The sequence below is a fragment of the Seriola dumerili genome, unplaced genomic scaffold (assembly GCF_002260705.1).
Source record: "Seriola dumerili isolate Sdu_G_001 unplaced genomic scaffold, Sdu_1.0 BDQW01000258.1, whole genome shotgun sequence".
NCBI classification, from domain to species: Eukaryota; Metazoa; Chordata; class Actinopteri; order Carangiformes; family Carangidae; genus Seriola; species Seriola dumerili.
In genome coordinates this window covers 2,421,280-2,439,702 of record NW_019174513.1, presented here as the reverse complement: position 1 = coordinate 2,439,702, position 18,423 = coordinate 2,421,280, and the positions used below count along the sequence as shown (strand labels likewise).

At 42.7% G+C, this 18,423-nt stretch overlaps 2 protein-coding genes across 3 annotated transcripts; both read right to left on the bottom strand.

The window, feature by feature from the left end:
* Positions 1–802: 802 nt before the first annotated feature.
* Positions 803–11,193, bottom strand: mdc1 (mediator of DNA damage checkpoint 1). Its single transcript, XM_022756556.1, has 12 exons — positions 11,061–11,193; positions 10,393–10,974; positions 10,226–10,304; positions 8,855–10,110; positions 8,381–8,443; positions 6,468–8,278; positions 4,839–6,416; positions 4,186–4,323; positions 3,272–3,454; positions 3,045–3,170; positions 2,330–2,440; positions 803–2,192 (listed from the first exon to the last, which is right to left on the bottom strand). The coding sequence occupies exons 1-12, from the start codon at positions 11,191–11,193 to the stop codon at positions 1,989–1,991; spliced, it is 6,264 nt and encodes a 2,087-aa protein (XP_022612277.1). The 3' UTR covers positions 803–1,988.
* Positions 11,194–13,626: 2,433 nt separating this feature from the next.
* LOC111230072 (tubulin beta chain) lies at positions 13,627–18,178 on the bottom strand. Of its 2 annotated transcripts, none has more exons than XM_022756639.1 (5): positions 18,017–18,178; positions 15,312–15,420; positions 14,954–15,061; positions 14,608–14,852; positions 13,627–14,483 (listed from the first exon to the last, which is right to left on the bottom strand). In XM_022756639.1, exons 1-5 carry the CDS (start codon positions 18,071–18,073, stop codon positions 13,671–13,673), a joined length of 1,332 nt encoding a protein of 443 aa, XP_022612360.1. In that variant the 5' UTR covers positions 18,074–18,178; the 3' UTR covers positions 13,627–13,670. The 2 variants fall into 2 exon arrangements, with proteins under 2 accessions (XP_022612360.1, XP_022612359.1); XM_022756638.1 differs by having other exon boundaries at positions 14,954–15,064; positions 18,017–18,177.
* Between the last annotated feature and the right edge of the window lie 245 nt (positions 18,179–18,423).

Sequence of the window (18,423 nt, the reverse complement as noted above, 5' to 3'; positions counted from 1 at the left end):
AAAAGCCTTTTATTGGTCGTTTTGCTTGTGGAAAAATGATTTAGCCAACTAGATGCCAGAAATAGAAAATCCAGTTTTCTCTTCCATTATCAGGGGGAACAAACCCAACATCCTGCTTTTTCACTCTTCAATCTAAAAATACAAATAGTTGAGATGTGTTAAAAAGTCTCTGATTACCATTTTCCCATTCAAGTGGATGGTAGCCTATAATAATAATAATAATAATAATAATAATAACTTGGATTTTTATGGCCTTTCAAGGTACCCAAGGCCGCTTTACAGGGAAAGAAAAACAAAATAGTAGATGAGGCAGCTGGAGGCCATAGGCCTTGGTGAACAGGTGGGTTTACAGCAGTTTTATTTTTGACCTGTCAGGTCTCAAGAGACACAGACTGTGACACCAAAGTCCTGGGTTTCCACTCAGTGAAATAATGTTTTCTGTTTTGAGCTTAAAGCTTCATTCTTTACCTTGGAAACAGTGGTTTGCAAATTAAATAAAACTCAACACAAGTCTCCTTACTTGATGTTTTCCAATGTTCTCAGTCAAATCTTGTGGCCTTCCTCAACTGAGCAACTTCATCAGCGAAAAAAGGGCAAGATTTGGCTGAAAGATAAGGGAAAACTGATATAAGTGGATCTTGTGTTGTGATTTTTTTAATAATGATGCATATATAAATATGCATCATTATTAAAGGAATTAGGATTATTAAAGGATTAATATACAAAAATATCCACAAAAGGAAATACACGTGGTTAAACATAATAGAAAATATTTAATGTTTTCATTGACAGACATTGACAGATTTCATGATTTGGTGCAAATACAAACTTGATGTTAAGATATTAACTAGTTAACAGTTCTACAAATTACAAGCTAATGAGTCTGTCTTTAAAACACCACTGACACAGCATGAAGAAAACTCAAATGTCAGTTCTGTATCTTGTTTTTTTTTTTTTAAACCATACAATAACAACATACCTTCAAGGCTGTATGCTAAGAAGTGAAGAGACAGGCAAGGAGAAACATCATAAGATATTGATGTAGTAGCAGCATCAGCATTCAGGTGCCTGTATTGTGTCTCATCCCTGAACGTAATAGGATTGGATGAAGCCCTAATGGAGTAGGTGGTGGTTGTTAATGGAGACAGAGAAACAACAGATACACTGGTAGGTTCATGATTACCTTGGTATAAAAAGGCACTAAGCACTTCTTATCAGGAAAGGAAACAAGCTTTTTTTTTTTCTATCTACTGGCCAGCGTACATGATGGATTTCTAAACAGACCCTGTGGGTTCCAAGGTTCCACCGACCAAACATGATTTACAAAACTCCCTCTTCATGGTTGGTTAGCTGCCAAAAATGCTGATTGAGTTTAAGCACTTAGCAAACAGAGAGGCAGCAGTTTAGGAGTGTTAATTCCTTCTCTGGTTGTTGTTGTTGTGTAAAGGGAGGGGTGGAGCACACAGGAGGAGGAGAGGGGAGAGTGACAAGGACAGTTAATGGGTAATTATTTAAACACCCTGCGTAGCAGCCACATCGTCTTTAGCTTTCGTAATTCTAAAAAATACATCTTTCCCACATGTACAAGGCAAAAGGTAAGACTGTAAGAAAAGAGTCCATTTTTGAAACATAAAAATTAGAGACATGTCTCCCTTTGGTAAGCTTCCTAAATTTTGTTTCTTACATTACTCTCTTGCAAATCAGGAAGTTGTACATACAAAATAAGTTTCTTTGAACATTTGATGGCTAACGCATGCTTCCAATGCTGACAATACATGTACAAAATGTCTCTACATTTAATTGAATACGCAACTTTTGCTGCATTTGGCAAATACATTCTTCAAGTCTTTTATACAAACAAACAGCTGACTCACTAGTAAGTCTATCAGTCTCTGATTTGATCCTACAAATTATAAATGTGTACACACTAGTGCATATTTCCTATAACTGCATCACTGCGTGTATATTTAAAGTATACCCTGTTGATGCTATGTCTTCTTCCTGCCCCTCCCTTTGCCTCCTGTGAGCTGTAGATTAGTTACAGGGGCAGGGAGAGTGTGGCTTTGAAAGTCAACTTTCTGCTGAAGGATTCCTGTGAGAATGAACTCAGCAGTGACGACTGGGAGAGATGCAGCGACAGCGGGGCCACACAGCGACCAGTCCTCCTCGCAGGAAATCACTACAGTCTGAGGCTGAAAGAGACAGCGAGGTGACGGAAAATAAGGGGTGATTACGTTTCAGATTCAGATTTAAGGTGGAATAATGAGACGAATAATGATTAAATGTTAATTTACTTCACGTGAAACACTGAGAATGGAGAAACTGGTACCTTGGGAGAAGAGGGCATCTTAGGTAGAAAGGTAGCTCCACTGCAGGAGATTATGTCTTTCATTTGAACTGGCTCTGGTTTCACTGACTTCGTAACATGGATCTCATATCCCTAAGAGAGGAGATATGATTTCTCTCCATTTTTATTTAATCTCTGCAAGAACACCTCAGGAAATCAATACAAGACTCTTGAGAATAGATTTTGATATTACACATGTATACTGTTCCCTAATTGTAGCCGGTATCAGCATAATATGTGATATCAATTTTGCAGCTTTGATGAAATAGTGCAGGGTAGCAAGACTTTGTAACAGAAATGGTAACATTACTGTCTGCTACTTATGTGAAGTGCCCATAAAATATAACCAGTACATTAACAGTAAATGTCAAATTATTTCCCACAAAGCCACAGCATAATGGTAAACAATCCACACTGTGCTCTTGTGAAGACGTGAGAGCTTTCAACAACAAAAGACACTGAGCTAAAAGCTAATCTTGTAGATAAAGGATGAAGGTCTTCTGATCTGTTACAGGCGGAGGAGGATTCTCACAATAACATTTCTGCATTCCCACCATGACTCAATATTGCTAAGTATTCCAATATTACCCACCACCCTTGTGTCTTCCGCCATGCGAAATACCACGCTGACACACTGTCAACCTCTCACTCTCAATATATAAGCAAAGAAATGAATAGGATGAGTGAGTTAGAGTACCTGCAAGAGAGGCTGACTGCTGGCAATCCTTAGAGACTCCTGCAGGCGGAAACCGAACTTCTTCTCTTGCTCTGGATCCTTCACAACATAAGCATTAGGAGACAGGAAGCTCCCAGCTTTGCCACTCTGAAATACCAGGAGAGGAGAGCGTCTGCTTGAGTATGTCTCCCTAAGTGTGTGTACTATTTGTGTATACAGTATACTTCAACGTCAAAGTGCTTATTAACCTTTTCCAGCCAGTGTGTGGTGACAATGGGGATTCCTTTGGCCACCGCACACAGGAACTTGACAGTCCTGCGCACTTTATCAGTCACCAGGCAGTTCATGTCTGCTACACCTTTAGCAATGCTGCCTCGTAAACGAGCAAGCACTCTCTCCCCGGTTTCATCCACCACGCCTGTGAACAGCACCTGAGGGAATGACAGACCCAGAAACATCGGGTTGTTGTAAATCATCTCACCTTATTTGTCAGATTGACGGAACAAAATTAGAGATTTTGGAGATGCGGCCACTGAAACAAATCTGATTCTAGTCCCTGTAACTTTAGCAAAGCACATCTTTGCTGTGCATTTCACCATGTATCACTGTGTCATTTCCTGTAGCTGATTCAAATTATATTATCACTCCTCACAAATAACAAGACAGATTGCTTGGAGGAAAACTGAGCAGTAACTTGGTTCAAAAACAACCATTCTTGCTTGCACAAACAAAAAAAAGAGATAAACTGCTCTAAACATCCTCTGTGTGAATGTGATACTTTGGGAAAATCACTACTAGTTGAGCAGATTAATACCAATCCCATGTTGGTCCATTACATATGAAGCTAGAGCCAGGAGGCGATTAGCCTCACCTAGCATAAACCCCAGAAGAGGAAACAATCCTTAGAATTTTTGTCACAAGAGAGCAAGGTTCGCTGCTTCCTCCTGCCTCCAATATCAATGCTAAGATAGGCTGATTGTAGCCTGGCTCTAGCTACATACATACAGATATGAGAGTGGTATCAATCTTCTTATTTAATTTTCCAAATTTTATTCTTTCACACTATTTATCATTATGGTCAAATATTCCTCTTGTGCATAATTTGTATGACAAAAATGCCCGCAGGTTTACAAAAACACACACACAGATAAACAAACAAGACCTTGTAGGCCTGGCTCGCAGCTTGCTGTCGACCACTAGCTGCAGGCGAAGCAGTGGAGGAGCGAGGAGTCTTTGCCACAGGAGAGGAGTTCACAGGAGCCTGTCGCTTCCGGGATGCACTGGTGGTTGGAGTCTGGGGCTGTTAAATGAGAGAGGAAGAGGGGTGGGGGAGGATGTGTGTTTTGGGGGAGTACCAAAATAGTGCAAGAAGGAAGACAGACAGGGTAAAGCATGAAATACACAAGGAGAAAGATGAGGAGAGGAGGAGTAAAGAAAGCAAACATGATAAAACATAAGCGTAGGAAATGACTGTGACCACTAAGCCACTTAATTCATTAGTGTATTAATGGCAAAGCAGTTCAAACTACTCTTGTTGCTAATAGAGTGGGAGAGACCTAGACAGTCCCTGATGTTGACTGCAGTACATTATGTTGGCTGGAAAGGCTGACTCAGAGAGAGAAATGCACCAGGGCCTCTGGTCAAGGTAAAAGCCTTCCTTTTCAAGGACAGATGTTCCTGGACACTAATCATACACTACTCAGCTTTCCATTTTGTCTGATTTATGTTTCAGCCTTAAAGTATTTCAGTCAAAACAACCACTTCTAAGACCTTAAAATTTCACAAGCATGTTTAAAAGTGAAGAAATTAAGTCACCTCTGGGGCCTCCACTTTTGCATCCCGTGTCATGGAGCTGACAGATGTTCCACTTTCGTCATGCTCCTCTTTCTTTTTTTTCTGGGCTGCAGATGGTCGACCTCTGCCTCTCTTCTCAACAATATCCTTCTCCATTTCCTCACTCTCTTCTTTCACCTCCACTCCAAGAGGAGATTCTTTTGCATTCTTCTTGGCTTGAGCAGTGGATGCTCTACCTCTCCTTTTGGCTTGGACAGGGTTTTCTTCTTTTGATTCATCTTTCCCTTCTTCCTCTGTTGCCTCTGTTGTCTGGTATTTCTCCTTCCCCTTTGAGATTTTGGAGCTACTGCTAGAATCCCCCTCGGTATTTTCCTGCAACTCTCTTTTCCTTCCTTTTCTTTTGTCTTTAGTCTCTCCCACATTACCGACTGCAGGAGCAACTGGTGCCTCTGCAGTTTCACTCTTTACTGCTTTTTGGCCTCTGCCCCTGGCATTCCTTTTAGGCAGAGGTGATTCCTCGCTGCCAACACCTTCCTTCTGATTTGGCTGATCTTCCTCATCTGCAGCAGTGGAATCAGAGACATTTGCATTGGCTCGACGCTGCCCCCTTGTGGTACTGGCCTGCTGAGAGTCTGCCTTCTCTTGATCATTTTCCTGAGGAGCCACATTAGAGGATCCCTCAGTTTTCCTGCTCTTCCTGCCTCTGGCTGCAGGTTTGAGAGCTGAATTCTGATCACTCTGACTATTGACAGGAGGGATGGAGTCCGGCCCAGGCTCTGTTTTCCTCTGTCTTTCTTGCTGCCTGCTTCCTCTCCCTCTGTTTTGGGAGGTCACACTGTAGCTAGAAATATCAGAGTTGAGAGAATTGGTGGAGTTAGACCTTGAAAGGACTCCCTGAGGAAAAGCATCATTATTGCCCTGCTCTGTTGTCCCTGCAGCCACCGTCCTCCTCCTACTGTTGCCTCTGGCGATGGTTACCTGGGGTGGTTCACTGGTCCTTTTCTTTCCTCTGCCTCGACCTCTCCCCCTGCCCTCCTGGGTGTTTACGCTCGCAGCAGATCTCTCGGAGCTGACCGAGTTGGAAGAGTTGGAGCGAGATCTGGTTCTCCTTGCTGGGACATCATCATTGGTTAATATGGTTGAGTCTTGTTCTGGCTCTGTTGTAGACCGGGCAGCCATTGTTCTTGTAGCTGCTCTCCGGCCTCTTGTGGGCACTCTACTGTTTACTTCATCCTTGTTTCCTTGTTGCTCTTTTATTTGTTTTTCTTTAGTCTCTTTTTCTTTCTCCAGCCTTTCTTTTGCTTCCATCTCTAGTCTTTCTCTTTCTTCCTTTTCTTTTGCTTCCCTCTCCAGTCTTTCTCTTTCTTCTTTTGCTTCCCTCTCCAGTCTTTCTCTTTCTTCCTTTTCTTTTGCTTCCCTCTCCAGTCTTTCTCTTTCTTCTTTTGCTTCCCTCTCCAGTCTTTCTCTTTCTTCCTTTTCCTTTGCTTCCCTCTCCAGTCTTGCTTGGTGTTCTTGTTCCTTCCTCTCCCTCTCAAGTCTCTCTTCTAGTTCCTTCTTTACTTTCTCCAGTCTTTCCTTTTCTTCCTGTTCCTTTCTTTCCTTTTCTATTCTCTCCTCTCTCTCCAATTTCTCCTTCTCTTCTCTTTCTGCCTTTTCATGTTCCAATCTCTCAATTTCTTCACACTCCTTTCTTTCCTTCTCCAATTTTTTTTCTTTTTCTTTCTGTAACCGACCATATCTTTCCTTTTCTTCTTGTTCCTTTCTCTCTTTCTCTGCTCTCTCCTGTTCAAGTCTTATCCTTGCTGTATTTTCAGCCAGCAATCTATCTTGTTCTTCCTTTTCCTTTCTTTCCATTTTTTCACTCTTGTGATGTGTGAGGTTTGCAACATCTCCGTCTTCTCCAGATCCCTCTTCTTGTTTCTCCTTATTTGGGCTGCTATTTTCAGCACGTTCACTTCCTTCCGTTTCACACTGTTCTCCCTCTTCCTCAAAATGTTTCTGCTGCCTCATGGATTTTTTCCCTCGAGCCCTCCTAGCCTGCTCTCCCTCCTCCTCTTCCTCACTCTCGTCCTCATCAAGGTTGGATTTTCCTCTCTTTCCTCTAGTAGTTGTCAAAGCTTTATTCTTCCCTCTTGTCCGTCTCTTTGGAGGTTCAGAACACACTGCCTGCTCCTCCTCCTCTCTTAATCCTGCCATTGTCCCCCTTTTATTTCTAACATTGACTCCACTGGTTCCAGCTTCAGATTGTCTCCCCCTTCGTCTCTGAGGTTGTACACCAGTTTGTGTTTCCAAGGGCTGGGTTTCAACAGTAGAGACCTCAGAAATTGTGAGTGGTTGTGTCTGCTCTTCTTCAAGTTGCAGCGCCCTTGCTTTTCTTTTTCGTGGCACTAGAATTGAGTCCTCTTCGTCACTTTGCTCACCTTCACATGCACCCATGGGCTGAGTCTCAGCACCACCAATGTGCATGGGCTGGGTTTCCGTAACAGAGATTTCAGAACCAGAGAGAGGCTGTGCCTCCTCTTCAAGCTGCCGTGGCTTTGCTCTTCTTCCTCGAAAAATTGGAATTGAGTCCCCATCATCAGTGTCCTCATTTTCACTTGTAGCCATGGGCTGAGTTTCAGCAAAACCAATGTGCATGTGTTGGGTTTCAACAATTGATAAATCAGAACTAATGAGGGGCTGTGTCTGCTCTTCCAGCTGCAGTGGCTTTGCTGTTCTTGTTCCTGGACTTTGAATCGAGTCTTCATCATCACTTTCCTCTTCGTCACATGCACTCATGGGCTGAGTTTCTGCTGTACATAAAAGTTCACCACGGGGTCTCTGCTGAGGTTGAGCCGCCTCCTCATGAAGTACAGGAGGTGTACAGGAGGTGGGAAATCCGAAAGGCTGAGTCTCAGCGGTAGCAGTTATGTTTTTTCTCTCATCGTCATCTATTTCATTCTCTGAATCACTGTGGCATTCTGAGGTATATACCTGTGTTGCTTCTAGAGCCAAATCAACCTGACCTTCTTTGTCAGACATTACTGAACATCTGGCAGGCACCTCATTCTTTCCATAGGGCTGTGTGGCCTCCAGATTTAGATCATTCTCTGCAGAGGTTCTGACTGCAGTTGAGATGGCTGCATATGCTTGGGTGTCTTCCATATTCACACTCCGATCCACAGAGACAAACGCCTGGGTGCTCTCCATGGCCACAGCTTGGGCCTGACACTGCAGGTGGCTGCTGTCAGACAACCCCAGCTGAAAAGACCCTTCTCTGCTGGATTGTTCATCATTTTCATAAGAAGGTTCAAGGCCAAAAGCTTGGGTGGGGTCCATGGTATGGTCTTCTGGAGGGTTGCTCTGGCAATCTCGGGTCTGAAGAATGAAGGACTGCGTCTCGGCCACAAGAAAGTCTTCATCTTCCTGGCTGTCCGAGCAGGAGGACAATCCTACAGGTCCTGCAACAGGGGCTACTGCACCTGGGAGACAAGATGACAAAATATAGATATACAAGCCAGTAATATACTCAATGTTTGTCAAAGTCATGTGCTATTCAAATGTATTAAAAGTAATTTACTCACCTCTAAACGGAACTGAAGAGGGACTCAAGAAAGCCTGAGTCTCCATAACTTCCACTTCTCCTTCTGGAACCAACACAAAATGAGAAAAGCAAAATTAGAAGACAACATGCTTATATCACAGACTTTAAAATTGCCAAATGATTTGCATAGTGGATCACGGAAGTCATAGTGTGTCTTCCAACTGAAAAACAGAGGTTCACTTTAACTGGATCACTTAACATTACAAAAACGTGTGGATTCCCTTAAGCATTTATGTGGAGAATCTCTCCTTTCCACCATCTCTTGATAGCTAGAATTATTCATAAACAGGCATTTGACCTCTTTCTATTTTGAGTACTACTTACATTCATATTTTTCTTGATTTATATATAGTTGTTAATTGATAAACAGATTAATCAGTGATGAAAATAATCATTAGTTGCAGCATACATTCATTCCACTCGGTTCTCATTTGAAAATTGATAGATTAATTACCTGATAAGTGTACCGGGGTAGAGCAGTTCTGCAGAAGAGGAACCAGCAACCCAGGTGTTTTCTCTCTGCATAGGCTGGGGATCTGGCCCCCGTCTGCCTCCTGGTCCTCCACATCTTTATCACTGTCCACTCTAAGGTCCTGTGGATTGGCAGTATGCCCAGCAGGGGGCGTGCTGGATCCAACCACATCTGTGTTTGCATTAGAATCTGACTCAAGGGCTTCTGATATGGTACCGGGAGCGACCGACAAGGTTGTGATCACAACAGGTATAACTAGAGGTGAATTGTCATCCACATCTGTGTCACTGTCAGACAGAATATCAGCACCTCCATCTGCAGTGGTGCATGATTCTGTTGCAGCAGACACCACCACGGGTTCACTGAGGGCAGGGACAGGGATTGCCTCCTCATCTGTGTCACTGTCTAGATGTAGGCTATGAGGAGCAGCGGGGGAAGATTCGGGCCCTGTTGGCTTTATATCTAATCTAGTGGGAGTTTCTTCTATCTTAGAGATTGGTTTATTCGTTCCATTTTCCCTGTCTTCTTCCTCATCAACATCTGTGTCACTGTCTAAGTTAATATCTTTCGGCTGCATTAAAGAAGCAGTGTCAGCTGTGTTTGCTCTCTGAAATGACATGGGTTTTGCTTCTGTGGCAGCATCTGACACACCAGCATCGTCATCCACATCAGTGTCACTGTCCACAGTGACTCCCTCAGGCTGAATAAATGAATTAACATGACGAGGTTTGGTTTTGTCATCAGAGGAGGGCACAGTTTTAGGAGCTTTATCTATGGTATCTTCATCCTCGTCGACATCTGTATCACTGTCCATGTGAAACTGGGCTGTGTTTGGTGGCTGATTGACTTGGTTTGTGTTCAAGGTTACAGAACCCACAGATGCCACCCCTTCCTCCTCTCCCTCCATATCAGTGTCACTGTCCATGTTAAATGCAGGGATGGAATCTGTGGAGACTGCTGCTGTAGACACAGGCAATTCATCTTCTCCTGTGAGACTGGCACTGCTTTCCTGTTTCACTGGCAGGTGTGGTCCACTTTTCTCAGACTTTCCTTCTGGTGCTGCTCTTTCTTCCTCCCTTCCTCCCTCCTCTTCACTGTCATGCACAATTGCAAGTGCCTTTTTTTCCTCCAGCAGCTGTCCCCCCACATCTACTTCTGTCTCCTCCTTGCTAAAGCTGACATGTCTGTGAGGTCTATTTTTAGTGGAGGAGGATGGTGTGATGGGACTTTCATCCTCACTGTAAAACAGAGGAAAACAAGATGACAAGCATTATAATTCAGAAATGACAAAGGAATAAATTGTATAGAAGCATATACTTATGAGTATACATAAAAAAGCTGTTGCTAATTTACCTTTCAGGGACGATTTTGTTTGTGGGACTCAAGAATGTAGAGCAAGTGGGACTAGATTTATGAGAGTCAGAATCAGACACTGTAAAAGACAATAAAGATGAGCGTGTAAAACATCAGATACAAAAAACAGAGCTTCATTTCGATACATATTTACATAATTTGCATACCTAGAGCATTGCGCCTTCTGTCTCCTCCTCCCCCTCTTTCTCCATCTGAGTCTGAATCAGATTCTGGGACTAGGGTGCCCTGTGGCTGGGTTGGAGTTTTTTCAAAGGACAGGCAACTGGCTCTGACAGGAGTCTTCAGTGATGACACCCCAGCTTTTGTGCCGCTGTTGACACATTTCCTGCTGTCTGTACTTTTGTCACCTCGCTTCTCACCCAAGGCATCTGGCAACCTGGATTTTACTCCTGAATTTCTGCTCACAGGAGTCCTCGGGCCCAGTTGAGAAGAGTCTACAGCACAGCTGACATACTGACATGGGATGTCCGCCACCACCAAACTGTCACCATCACTGAGTGCGTAGCGCACATTAGGAGTCAGCTTTAAGCGGCCTTTGCGGGTTCCATTCATGCTTCCAAGGTCCCAAACCAAAGCCTCTATATCCACTTCACTGTGACAACCTCTTCTATGGTAGACAGAGAGGCAGATGGTGGCATGCTGCTTGGATACTGAAGGTGCTAACAAGGGCAGGGTGCAGGTGTTGGGGTCACGGCCCAGCACATTGTCTCCCAAAAACAGGGGCAAATCTGGGTAACAGAGAACATCCATTGTAAGCAACAGTTGATAAATTACCGAACCGAAGTTGTTATAAGAACAGCAGTAAGCCACTCACCTGCCTCAGGGATGTGTGCATTTTTTAAGATGCACAGTTTAGCTAATGGCTGCTCCCTCTTATTTTCCTCCTCCTCTTCATTTTCTTCATCTGTCTCCAAGATTGAGTCACTGATTAGCTGAGTAGCCTCCATCCCTCACGCAGGACAGGATGACTGCTGTGCACAGATAAATGTCTGTAACGTTAACATGTAATTCCACCAATGTTAACGTTAACGTTAGAAACGTTACCAGGATTATCAATAGCTATCACTAGGCAACTCCACGAAGCTAACGTTAGCCGAGAAGCTAACTAATGATGATCTCTAACATAGCTATGGTCTTAACATCCTGAACTGTTCAGTGATACCTCTCTGTTGTTTTCTTGCTAACATCCAGTTTGTAGCAGTGATGCAAACAGTGTTGAAATGATATAACTTTTATCAACATGTTTGAACATCTCTGTAAATCACATCAATTCACGACAATCTGACTTCCGGTCAGTATAAAAACAAAACAACGGAAAAGTTAGATTGGATACTTTAAACGTCATTAAAATGTCATGACAAACCTAACTACTCTTTGTATAATTAGGCCTTTATTGTGATTGAGAAACATTCGCCAAATTTAAACATTATTTGGTTAGTTTCAAAAAATAACGGCCCTAATTAACTAACATGAAAACTATGGAGGAAGTTAACGCGATTGAACGAGCAGCTTGACCGTAATTCACCAAGCCACATGGCAAAATGGTTCAAATGAACTCGTGTTCTCATTTGCAGCGTGGGTGCATTACATTTTGTCCACTTCTGAAATCGTCTATTAAGGAAAAGGTTGTACGCTGATACCCACCTTCACACGCCTGGAATTACGCACTGGAGATAAACAAAATTGTACATGCATATCCTGGAAAACCTTTACAACGCCCACAAGAGCCGTTTCAACCGCGAGCGATTGGATAGTATAACCGTCACTCACATTGCCCTCTGTTGCCATTGGACGTTTAGACCACAGTGTTATTTAAGACGTCTCTGATTGGACCAAAAATGTGACACGCGTCATTGTTCATCCATTTATTTTCGCGCCGTACCCAACCCTCTTACCTCAAAGAGATGATGGTGGATTGAGTGGAACCAGTTCACATTTCTCTAAGCCATTGACTAAACTGGTCCAATTGTCTCTATAACTTGTACAGGTTTGTGTTATAATTATAGATAGTTCAATAAAAGAATAACAATAAAGGCCAATATTAACATATCATGTCATAAAGTGGCATTGCAAGTATGTGTTTTTCTTGCCAAGGCCCCTTATAAGTCTACTGTCAGGTACATCACTAACACAATGAGGGCTTTAAGGTAGGTCTTAGCCTTTATTATTATACTACCTTGAGTCTTATGTCAGACGGTAGTTCAAAATCGTCATTGTTTCAGTTTTGTGTTTATATGTGGCATCACTATGTGTGTAATCAGTTTACCACACAACAACCTTATTGGGACCTCTGTGGAGGAGGAGGAGGGGTAGGGGGCACAGCAGCTGCTTTTTTGCCCTCAGGCCCAATTGCAAAGTTACTCAGTTATCAGTTGACATTGGGTCATAACTCCCATCACAAAGGACTCTCATTGCATACTAATATGGAAAATTATATAAGATTGTTTGTCATGATATCCTTTATGGAAAATAACATGGGAAGTTTTTTTTTTTTTTTTTTAATCTGAGCTAGAATTCTCCACAGGAATTTTAACACAAAACCATTTACAAGTAACTATACAAGTAACATAGTTTCACTTGTCAAGTCTCCAAACTTTTTACGCATTCAAAATTAAGTAGAGAAAATATTGTTGGTCGAAATATGTGGAATGGTATTTTGCTCAACCAACAAATGCCCTGCTAGGCCTATATTTAGATTATCTGAATGCTGCCAAGGTGCAGTGAGCGTATGTTCTTAGACTGATTCATGCCCAGCACTGGGATAGAAGAAGAAAACTGACTACCATGTTACAATTGGTCATATGCCCTTAACCATCATAATGCCTTCATAGCAGTGGAGAATGCACTCCTCTAGATATTACACCTTAGTAATTATTCCAACAGTATCTGGTACCCACGTCTGACCTACTGCATGTTTGTGCATACCTATCTGCACTAAGAATTTGTTGAGTTTATTTAACTGGTAGATTTATGCTCATGGAACAGAAATTTATTTATCTATGCATAACAAAAATGAAGTATGCAGGTATTTTTCATAGCTGCAGGAAAGAGCAAATTAATGTATCAGAACCCTCTATTACAGAAACTGCTGAATTAACACTCATTCATCTGTGGAAATCCCCTGTGATATCAAATCCTTTATATTTACACTGTTCTGAAATGTGAGTGAAATGTAATGGCTGAATTGTGGTTAATGTTTTATCAGACAACTGAGAATAATTTATAAGCAAGCATTAATGAAAGGAAAACAAGTTTTCATTTTACAACTTTATTTGTGGTGAATGAAAAGGTATATCTAATGTACGCTAAAGTTTGATTCTAGCAATGCTCTTAACACTATGTTGGTTCCTCGGTTACTGTTGTGGTCGTTCCTTTTTGAATTTTTTTTTTTTTTTTTGGCATCGATGTCTTGACCTTCACATCTTCAAGCATCCTCTTCAGCCTCTTCATCAAATTCGCCCTCTTCCTCAGCAGTGGCATCCTGGTACTGCTGGTACTCAGATACCAGATCATTCATGTTGCTCTCTGCTTCGGTGAACTCCATTTCATCCATACCTTCACCTGTGTACCAGTGCAAGAAGGCCTTACGACGGAACATGGCTGTGAACTGCTCAGAGATGCGCTTGAACAGCTCCTGGATGGCTGTGCTGTTGCCAATGAAAGTGACAGCCATCTTGAGGCCACGGGGTGGAATGTCACAGACAGCGGTCTTGACATTGTTGGGGATCCATTCGACGAAGTAACTGCTGTTCTTGTTCTGCACGTTGAGCATCTGCTCGTCAACCTCCTTCATGGACATGCGGCCACGGAACACGGCGGCGACGGTCAGATAGCGACCATGACGTGGGTCGCATGCAGCCATCATATTCTTGGCATCAAACACCTGCTGGGTGAGCTCGGGAACTGTGAGGGCACGGTACTGCTGGCTGCCCCTGCTGGTCAATGGAGCAAAGCCGGGCATGAAGAAGTGTAAACGAGGGAAAGGCACCATGTTGACAGCCAGTTTGCGGAGATCGGCATTGAGCTGACCAGGGAAGCGCAGGCAAGTGGTGACCCCACTCATGGTAGCGGACACCAGGTGGTTAAGGTCTCCATAGGTGGGTGTGGTCAGTTTGAGAGTGCGGAAGCAGATGTCGTACAGTGCTTCATTGTCAATGCAGTAGGTTTCATCTGTGTTCTCTACAAGCTGGTGGACTGACAGGGTGGCATTGTAAGGCTCAACCACTGTGTCGGACACCTGAGGACAGAAAAACACACAGAACCTTTCTTCAGTCTCATGATCTTAGAGGAAACCTAAGGCACAAGAAACTGAAATTAAAAAAAAAAAAAAAATTGTCATGCTATATCACAAGGTACGTTACCTTGGGGGAAGGCACCACACTGAAGGTATTCATGATACGGTCTGGGTACTCCTCACGGATTTTGCTGATGAGCAGGGTTCCCATACCGGATCCAGTTCCACCACCGAGAGAGTGGGTGAGCTGGAAGCCCTGCAGGCAGTCACAGCTTTCTGACTCTTTGCGGACCACATCAAGGACTGAGTCCACCAACTCAGCTCCCTCTGTGTAGTGACCCTTGGCCCAGTTGTTTCCAGCACCACTCTGACCTGGAGGGGAAGAAGTGACATACAGGTGAGCGATTCTTTTCCCCAGTTCATAAAAGGCTTTAGTCATTCAGTAACATAAGAAATGTCTTTATTCCACCCACCAAAAACAAAATTGTCAGGTCTGAAGATCTGCCCAAAGGGTCCAGACCTCACAGAGTCCATGGTGCCAGGCTCCAAGTCCACCAGAATGGCTCGAGGCACATATTTACCTCCTCCGCAAGAAAGAGGGAGAAAGAGAAAAAGAGAGAAGAGAGAAAACATACCAGCTCAATAAAGCAGGAAACCACAGTCCTTGATGTTACATTGCAGATTTAATGTGAGAAAATCCATGCATGACAGAAGACACGAGGAAGTAATAGCATGTCTAATGTTATACTTCAGAATTAAATGCTAAACCTGAAAATATGTACATTCAATGTACTCTTTATGTATGAATCACTTGATAGGAAGACAGCTAACCTGTGGCCTCATTATAGTAAACACTGATCCTGTCAAGCTGCAGGTCACTGTCTCCATGGTAAGTCCCTGTGGGATCAATGCCGTGCTCATCGCTGATCACTTCCCAGAACTGCAGACAGAAAATGGAAGGTATCACATGGCAGTTACTTGCAAAAAAAAAAAAAAAAGTACACATCTATCCATTAGCAATGCGGTCGGGGACTTTAAACGAGAAAAACAGCAGTGGGTTTGCATTTTTGGAGTCTGATGAAAATGACAGGATTTTTTCCCCTTTCACCAAGCCATATCTGAACCCATTTTATACAATGCAGCTGTTAATGTTTCCATAGTCGCCAACTGATGACTTAGCAGAATGCAGTTCTTTCAGATGTAAAATGCAAAGGAGAGAGCACAAAGGGGCTACAGATCACTCCACAGGCAAAACTGAAAATAAACTCTATTTGCAGGCAGTCACAGAACACTGAAGACACTGATTGTTTCCAGATCTGTATTCATGTCTTGTTCACTCTTTAAAGACCACACTCGGCTCTTTAAGAGTGTGTATGCATTAAATCCCATAGGAGGGTGTGACTGTTGCATATGCAGGAAGCCATTAGCATGCAGATATTTTTCTATCTTCCAACTCAGTTTTTTTTTGGTCATACACCCTGTGATTTTCTGCTAACAGCAGCAATAGGAGGATTTAGAGTAATCTGGATAAGCAGACTGTATTGCAGCTCAGTGCTTAAGAGATTGGGAGTCAGCTGTGGACTAAGTATCATGACATTTAAATAAGACCATGTAAAACAAAAATGACCAAGTGACCTTAATATGATGGAGATCACAGCGCAGCAGGACAAAGAGGAACAAAGAGTCGAAAAGGAACAGCTATAAGAGGCTGAGAAAATGATGAACATTTGACAGTGACGCGATAGATAGCTATCAGTAAAGACTGAAAAGAATCGTAGTGAAAGAATGAGGACAATAAGCAGGAAAGTAATGCCACACCCTGACCTAATTCACCACAATGTAGCCCTTCAGCAACTCTGTCAATCATATCCACTGGACATCTGAATCAATGAGTCCTGGGGGAATGGAAACAAATGTGGATCCTCAGTGCAAGGCTGCCAGTAGTTATTTTAACATCACATTGGGACAAACACAAATGATATTCCATAATCTATAAAGGGTGGTGGATAGAAATTTACTGCATTAATTCCAATTCCACAAAATGATGTACATATACATCATTTACTGCAGTTGGCTTTCTGTGGTGCAACTGCTTAAGAAATTCCATTAAAAAAATATATGTATAATTGTTAGGCTATATGTTGTGTTTATTTCCTATAGCTTTTCTGCCAAGACATTGACAGCAGTTGCACATTAAGTCAATTGAGAACCCAGTGACTTCACCCACTGTGCATCAGCTGTTTCCTCCATTCCTCCCCCACCCTACCCCTAATTTGGTTAGGAAAAGAAAGACATCGATTACAAAGACAGGCCCTGCTTTACAGGACATTAAAATCTCTGTCAGCAGAGCATCACCGCAATAATGATGTATCCTGTAAAATATGGGCCATTGTTCATGTAGTCTCCAAACTATATTAGAATAACAAGATTCCTGCATGCATTTGAGCAATTCTGTTTAAACATATGCTGTCTGTAGCAAATGATCAGTTGTAAAACAGAAGGAGATAATAAGACAGGGATAATAATGGACCACGAAGACACATATTGTAGCAGACTGCAATTGTTACTGTAAGACTGGGTGGGTGATGTATTAATGGGAGGCGAGACAGTGGGGTCTTATTGGGTAAAATATAGTATCAAACCCATTAAAATTAGATATAAATTGAACAAAAATGCCAGTAATGCATTTAAATCTCCACAGCATTGATGATGTCTCAATAAATGTTCTTTTTATAGGGAGAAATTCTGTCTTTACGAATTATACATGCCACACCCTTTCCACAGCTCCCCTGCTTTCTCACCAGCTGAAACAGCAGTCTGCAACTACAGCCCGCAGAAATAAAATATAATCAATATGGGCTATTGATCCATCAGCCATTTAGGAAAAAAATTAACTAGGCCTCCCATCCCAGCTCCCACTCATTGTCTGGAATACCAGTCATATCTGCCTGTGCAAGACAAAGAAACCAGAGGAGTGCGGTCTACACTGACTGAAGGGGGCTCTGACAAGGGGAGAATAGAATGATTTTTTTTTCTCCTTTCTTTTCCCACAGACAATGTCTTGAGGTCAGCTGAATCCACAGTGTTGAGACGCAGACACGCCCGGTGTTGTGTGAACAAAACCCGTCGAGACACAAGAGCCCCGTTATACCGTTATTCCGATGCGAGCCTGCACGGTCCGCTGCTCCACACCCACTTACCAGTTACCGCAGTGCACAAGATTCAGACAGAAAGGAACAAAAAAAAAGAGAGTCCAACAGTAGTTTTTTACTATTTCAAATTGAAATTTCCATATTTATAATGTATTTAAATGACCATAGGCATAATGTATGAAAGGAATATTCGTTATTCATGCACAAAGAGACAAAAGGACTCCTTTGTCTTCATACATATCAAAAATCAGCTACATTAAGATTTATTTCAATAAGTCTAATGAGTAGTCTATGTCCTGCATAATGAGTCTGGGGCGTGACAGTGACATGAAAACGTTATTTTGTAAAGGAATAAATAATTTCTCAATAATTTTATTTTCTTACCTTGGCACCAATCTGGTTACCGCATTGGCCGGCTTGGATGTGCACGATTTCCCTCATTCTGATTGCTAAAGTTTTACAACGACGAGGAGAGACGTTTCACTTCTTGAACGCGAGGAGCCCACCGCAGACTAGTGTGAACGTGCCGGACAATGGATTTATAATGTTGGAGCGTTTCCAGAACGAGGCTGGGGCCGGGGAGCGGGCGTGGCCAGACCCAGACCCAGCTGCTGCAAACGGGGATTGGCTGAGAGGACTGACCCAGAGCCGGGAGGAGGAGGGGCAATGCTGCAGATCAGGGAGTGGAAATGAGATAGCAAGACTGACCAGAATTTTACCAGCTGGTGCCCAGAAACACCCAGAAAGATATATTAGTTTTTTTTGTTTCAGAAATGAGAGGACAGTGATAA